Raw genomic sequence first — 7,215 nt, 5'->3', positions numbered from 1 at the left:
AACTCAAAATCTAATTTATTTATTTATTATGGTTGAGATTCCTCTTTTCATTTGGTGCCTCTAAACTCAATTATCAATTAAGTAGTTAATTATACTATTTAAAGGAAAAAGGACAAAGATAATCAATCACCTCCTTTTTCATCCACCAAATCGAAACTTCATCATGAATTATCTTATATTATTTGAGTAATTTTCATCGGATACAGTTTGGTTGCTCCAAACTACACCCTACTCTTATTTTAAATCTATGTTTTCTTTTGCCTTTCCCTCCAAATTCGTATCTATAAACTGATCTTCTACCCCACAATCCATTAGCCAATATTTTAAAACTAAAAAATTGCATGTCTTCTGATTGACATGCCATGTTACTTTATCAAATTCTTCCCGAAAATTAATAAAATATTCAAACATCAAACTATAGCATGAAAGTAAAGATCAACCACTACTTCCTATCAATTTTGAAATTCTGCAATAACAACAAAAGATAAAGAAGAAGAAGAATTATGTAAAGATATATGCGTGGACTTCAGCGTCTTGATCAGCACTTTAGTCAAAAGTATCAACTACAAGAAAAACAGAAAAAATAAAACGTGAAAAAAAGGAAAGTTGTAATAGTAGTTTAGTTGGAGGATGCAGAGGCGGATGCAGCAGGGTAATCATGAGTTCAATTGAACCATAACTTTCGACGCGAAACAGAAATTTTTGTGTAAAAATTTATTAAAAATTATCAAAATAATATATTTAAACCCATAACTTTAAAAATATAATGGGTTCAATGTTAAATCTTAAAAGTTGAACCTATAAAGTTCAAATTTTGGATCCGTCTGGGAGGATGAGCCATGATTTGAAGATTATAAATACAAGGTTTGGACAATTAATTGTATATAATACACTAATAGAAAATCAGGTTTTAGCAACATATATTTTTTTAGCAATTTAACAACAAATTATCTACAAAGTGCATAACTAATTCCAGTTTTTTCTATAACTACTGAATTCGGTCGAATCTATGCTGTATATGCAAGCTACGTGACTGTAGTAGGAAAAATAATACGAGTAGATTATTTTTGCAGCATTTCCCATGAAACATATGTAACACATACTAGTGGGTTTTAGGTCAGGAATAAGTCTAATAACCAGAATCCAAGAGAAGGGAATTAATTGGTACAGTAACATAGATCTGATGTCTCTCTTTTCTTTTTCTCTTTCCCGATACATAAGGAAAGTAAGAAAGAAAAGGAACAAATTAAAGTAGAAACTTAAGCATGCAGATGAAAGTAAAAAGATGACGAAAATGAGAAGAAGAGTCAGATCATAAAAAAGAATATTCGTGTTCAGCTAAGCCTTCATTTAATTCATCTCATGCCTTCTGGGTGCAATGGGAAGAGTTCAAGTGTCCTATCACCATTATCCTCTCTACAGTTTCTCTTTTCCTCTTCCTCCAAATATTCATATGTCCAACCTCTGCACTTTCTCTTGTATGGACTATCTTCCTCCCTCACTACTTCTCCCTATAACAATAAAAAGTAATTCACCATTAGACTCAAAAATTAATTTTTTTTTACACCTAAAAGATAATTATATATAATTATTTAATTATATAAAAACAAGATGACGACGTGCTACAACATCTCATAATAGACTGATAGTAGCCCGATAGTGTAAATTTTTTTACGATCATACTTAATTATATTAACTTATATGTACTGATTGTGGAAGGGCAATCGAGCATTAGTAAGTTGTTTTCGTGTGATATAGGTCATACGTTCCGGTTGTAGAAACAGTTATTAATACTTGCATTAAGATGTAATTTGTGTATCAAGCTACCTTTTTTTATTTATTATGTATTGATAGTGTAAAAAAATAATACTGTGGAAATTAAGGAGAAGAGACATACCCTAGTGTCAAATGACAAAGGACTAGTGACAATGGCTGGTGGTGTTCTTGGACTTTGGCTAAGACCAAGACTATTGCGCTTCTGCTTTTGTCTCTCACGAGCTTTGTGGTTTTGAAACCAATAGAACACGTTTTTCCCTTCTATTTTCCCATATTTCCCTAGTTGTACTGTGATTTGTTCGATTTGCTGGGCATTGGGTGTGCGCATCCCACCTCTATACAGCATTTCCAGTATTCCTATCTGTTCTTGCGTCGGATTCCACCTTGTACCTCCCGGGTGCGATTCCACCTACATAACATGTTAAAAGAGTTTAAGTTCTATGCAACAACGATGACAACAACAACAACCCAGTATTATTCCTACAAGTGGGGTCTGGAAAGAATAGAATGTACGCAGTACTACCTTGGACAGAGGTTGTTTTTCAATAGACCCTCGGCTAAAGAAAAGATGAAACAAGCATTGATAACAAATAATAACAATACAAGATATTTAGAAAACTGAGACTAAGATAGCAAAATAAAAGATGAAGTTCTATGCAAGTGCGATAACTTGTTTATAATTGCTCAAAATACGGAAATGTAAAATTTCTCTATAGTGTCAGTCAGTGTATATAAATCAAAAACCTTCTTTAATTAAGATTGCTAAAAACTTGAGAAACACTTATCCATTTCCCAGCTAGAGAAACATGTTAGAATCCCATCATTATTTTTCCTAGTTCAAAGTCATAAGGGATATATAGTATAGCTAGCAAGTGATACGTATGTATATGATAGTAAATTACCTGAGATGAGTCTTTCTTGTCGTCGTTGAATGAAGTTTTGCCAGGGCTAGTGCTACTTTCAGGTCTAATGAAACTCTTGAGATCGAAAGGAGGAGTGACAATAGAAGGATCATTTGTGCAGGAGGAGAGCTTAGGAGCAAGAGGTCGTAAACGTTTACAACCAAGTGTAAGTGAAGGAGCAGCTGAATCATGCTCTAAGATTAATCCACGTGTGAACTGATGCACCTTCATGCTTAAGCTTCCTGATGATGATCCCATGTACATTGGAGGGTTGGAGTTTTTAAAAATTGACGACAGAAGAGACTCCATTATATAGAAGTGCAGTGCAATCACTACTGGTAAAAGCAGAGCGGATCCATAATTTGAAAGTCTCTATTTTTTGTTCAACCAAAATCTATTTTGTATAGAGCATAACTATTAATATATCATTATTTTTTAAATATATATATATAGAATTTTGCGAACTTTACGAGTATCGGGACCCCTATATTTACAACATAGATCATGCCTCTAAGTAAAAGATACACTCCCTTCGTTTTAAATTATGTGAACCTATTTGACGGGGTACAAAGTATAAAGACTTTTGGAATTTATGGTCCTAAACAGGTTAGAAAGGGGTCCAGAGTATTTGTATAGTTATAAAAACTTTTCATTAAGGATCGAATTAAAAAATTAAGCTAAATTATTTCCAAATTTAGAAAAGGATCATTCTTTTTTGAACGAACCAAAAAAGAAATAAGTTCTCATAAATTGAAACGGGGAGTAACTAATACGCATTGACATTGTGAACGAGTTTTTACACTATCATTTCTAACTAAAAGATAATAACCATTCATAATAAGTAAAATATGTAAGCTGGAATTTTTTTTATTACACAATGTTAAAATGTATTGATAGTGCAAAAAATCTTTATACGACCAGTTTATATGAGTAAAAAATAAAAACAATAAAAGAAAGTGGGAAATGAGGTGGGTGCCAAGAAGAACCAAGACCAAATGATGAGGTGAGGTTGACTTATGATTTCCATTTTAAAAAGCAAGAAAAAAGTGGATCTAGATAGCTAGAGAAGGGGAAACAGAGGGGTGTAAATTGTTATGAATGAATGAATAGGTGAGCGTGTGGGTGAATGTATGCGTGTGTGTAGTTGCCTAGTCTAATCAAATGCAATGAGTTGGTTTTCTTTTTTCTCATTTTATTTCTTTTTTGCCTTTCCTTTCTTTTTTCTTCTTACTTTCATGATTATAAGTCGTCCATGCTTTTCGGTGGCCTCTTCTCCTTCTAAACTTTATCACTATAAAGTGAAGAGAGAATGTAGGGAGGAAAAAACAATAAAGAAATTATATGGATAAATTAGTGAGTGGAAAAATTGAATGCCGTCTTTAAGTGGTGGAAGATGTTGAAAAAACCACTACGTTTATAATATTGTAGTATGTGTATTACATGCATGACGTGTGTACACATATATATTGAATTTGTATACTATATATGACAAAAATCCATCTGATGTAGCTTTAGATATGCACATACCCCAAATATATCCCTTTTTCTTTGGGAACCGTATACTCCAATTTCCCAAATATTATAAAACCACCATTCTCACTTTTTATCCCATTTTTGTATAGCAAAATCTTTGCATGATTCAAGCACATGCTCAAAATAGTGTATCAAAGTAAAGCCCTAATTATCTGTCACCCAATCAATGATTGAATTATTAATTTATGCTCAAGTGATAGTCAAGACCGTTGGTAAATATTTTCCTAATCCATTCTTTCTTATTCTTTTGTGTGTACTCTAGATCCTTTGTTCTTTTAATTAATTATTCCAAGAATGCACCGAAACCTATTAATTTCTCTAGCTTTAAAAAAAGTCAAAAAGAAAATCTACAGCTTGACTAAAATATATACTTCAGAGAGATGATTTTAAGCTAATTCACAAACGTGGAGGCATACAATTGAAGGCAGGTATTTCTTGCCTTTTCTTTATTTTTGAGTTTAAAATGTATATGTAGTGTGTCCTCAATTTTCCACATTTGGAAGAAAGACTGCAAGATACTTGAAATGTGAATCCAACAAAAATTTTTTTGTGAAAGTCTTCAAGGGAGTGCTGAAATTCATGTGCCCGATCCTTAAAGATGTACTGAGTTATACTTTCTAATCTTGATCGTATTGATTTTGGTATGAACATAAATCTCCTTTTTCCTATCCGCCTTTCAAAATAAAAATATACTTGCCAAGATAAAAACTATTGAATTTTTTGGATATTGCAATATAAAAGGATGAATTCATAGAATCATCTTTTTTGAACAATAATGGTGATATAAATTTGACTAAATTTTATTCGTTTAAACACGTGAAAATATTTGTAATGCATGGTAAGGTAACTATAATTTTAGAATTCATGACTTCAATTTATTTCTTTTCTTGAAAGAAACATGTAAAATTAATTTGTCAATAGGCCTTACTGCGGTGAGATTTAAATAATATATCATATAACGTTATGTGTATCGCCTAAATTAAAATTTAGATGAGGCTGTTTTAAAAAAAAAGGCTAATATGTTCATTTTGTATCTTATTTCTTTAATTTATATGCTCTTTATGTGTATGTAAGGTGAGGATGGAGAGTTCCCCGTCAAATGTTTTCCATAGACCAAAAGCTGATCATAAATGTTTTATAGCATAACCAAAGAAAGAAATTAAAAGATATAGGCATATCTTCATAAGATTAATATTACTTCGTTTTTCAAAGCTTGGCGTGGAGAGTGTCAAAAATGACAAAAATGAATGAAGCAAACTTTGAAAATATTTTTCATATACGTCAAGGCGCATGAGACACAGAAAGAGTGATGTCTAATCAAACATGGGATGTTTTTTTCTGAAAATTTTATATGAGGAGTAACTTTATTTACATTATTCACATTTACTGTCCAATTTAACGTACATGAGCATCAGGTAATTTGATTTCCAATATTCCACCCCAGATAAAAATTTATAAAGATCACAAAATTTACAAATTTTTCATTCACAGTTTAAAATAGTTTGAAAATATAGGCAAAGGTTGTTGTCATTTTTCCCAACCAAATCAACAGAGATACCTACAAAACCTAGGGAAGATTGAAAAATTCTACTACATCAGTTTGTCCTTTTGGCCTTTCGGCCAGAAACCAAATAAGTTGTCTTATTGGCACGAAGTCATTCTACGTAGAAATATTTCACATAGTAATCATTTCAATATTGAAAAATCACATGATACTATTTTCATGTTTCGGTGCCCCAACGTCAAAGGAACAATAACGTATGAATTCAAAGTACATCTGACCAAAATTTTATTTTCGACTTGTAAGCAAATAAATTCGAGTACATAGTACTACATTTACTATATTATTTTTTCCCTTTAAACTCGTTCAAGATTGAGGAACCATTTCTTCGTACGAGTGTCTAGGGTTTCATGTCAGGGGCTTATCTACAATATAAGCGACGGATTCATTTGAGCTCATAGTTTCGACTTAAACCTCGGATATCTGCCAAAAAACTCATTAAAAATACACAAATTTTTGATTTTGAACTCATTAAATGTGATTTAATTTAGAATTTGAAACCATAAAAATTTAAATTATGAATCCGCCTCTGTTCGTGGTTGGTAAATCTCCAATTTTTAGATTTCTTAAGGTGTGTTCATGGTTTGGTAGTTGATATAAAGTGTTGAGGAAAATGTCACTTAACCAATAAGGTATTTTAGTCATTTTATCCTAAGTTATTTTGTTAATTGCCAGGGATTAAGTTAGTTAGATAGTTAATCTCACTTAGCATAATTTTAGCTCACTAATATATATTCAGATGTATACGCCACATTATTCTCACTTTTTCGATAATGAAGATTCATTTTCTCTCTTTCTAACTTCTCTCTATCAAACTGCTTCTACTTCTCCCCTCTACTTCGTTCTCTTGTTCTTAATTTCATCTTCTATACTTCTAATTTGAGCATGGTATCAGAGCAATCAAATCAAGATAATCCAGCTTTGAATCGATCCAATTCTGCTTCCGCAAAGTCGAATTCAAATTCTGTAATTTCTTGTTTGTATCGACAAATTCAAGTTCTGTAAATTGGCGAGTTTAAACAACGAACAAGATGCTGCTAATTTGAGTCAAACAGCTAGACCTTCAGCTCAACTAACTGGTATGGATTACAATCACCCTCTGTTCCTTCATCCCTCAGATGTGAGTGAGGTACAAATCATTTCCTTTCAACTAACAAGTATCGAGAATTATTCTTTTTGGTATCAATCTATGCGTGTTACTCTGTTAGGAAGGAACACATTAGGGATGGTAGATGGTTCTTGTAAGAAAGAAAACTTTCCTGCAACTATGTGAAACTATTGGGAAAGAGTAAATGCTATTGTGTTATCTTGGATCATGAATTCTATGAATAACAGTGATTTTATAAAGTAGATGACTCAAGAACATTCAATTTGCACGAAGAAATAGCTACTTTGACCTAAGGTACTTCCTCTGTATTTGTATATTACTCAAAATCGAAGGAT

The 7,215-nt window shown here is 32.0% G+C and overlaps 1 protein-coding gene across 1 annotated transcript; it reads right to left on the bottom strand.

Annotated features, from left to right (window-relative positions):
• Window positions 1–1,039: 1,039 nt before the first annotated feature.
• LOC104226545 (WUSCHEL-related homeobox 4) lies at window positions 1,040–3,000 on the bottom strand. The gene is made up of 3 exons (XM_009778569.2): window positions 2,679–3,000; window positions 1,898–2,185; window positions 1,040–1,511 (listed from the first exon to the last, which is right to left on the bottom strand). The coding sequence occupies exons 1-3, from the start codon at window positions 2,985–2,987 to the stop codon at window positions 1,356–1,358; spliced, it is 753 nt and encodes a 250-aa protein (XP_009776871.2). The 5' UTR covers window positions 2,988–3,000; the 3' UTR covers window positions 1,040–1,355.
• Between the last annotated feature and the right edge of the window lie 4,215 nt (window positions 3,001–7,215).

The sequence above is a fragment of the Nicotiana sylvestris genome, chromosome 4, assembly GCF_000393655.2.
Source record: "Nicotiana sylvestris chromosome 4, ASM39365v2, whole genome shotgun sequence".
NCBI classification, from domain to species: Eukaryota; Viridiplantae; Streptophyta; class Magnoliopsida; order Solanales; family Solanaceae; genus Nicotiana; species Nicotiana sylvestris.
Note: the sequence above shows the minus strand (reverse complement) of the source record. Positions and strands in the feature narration are given on the sequence as shown.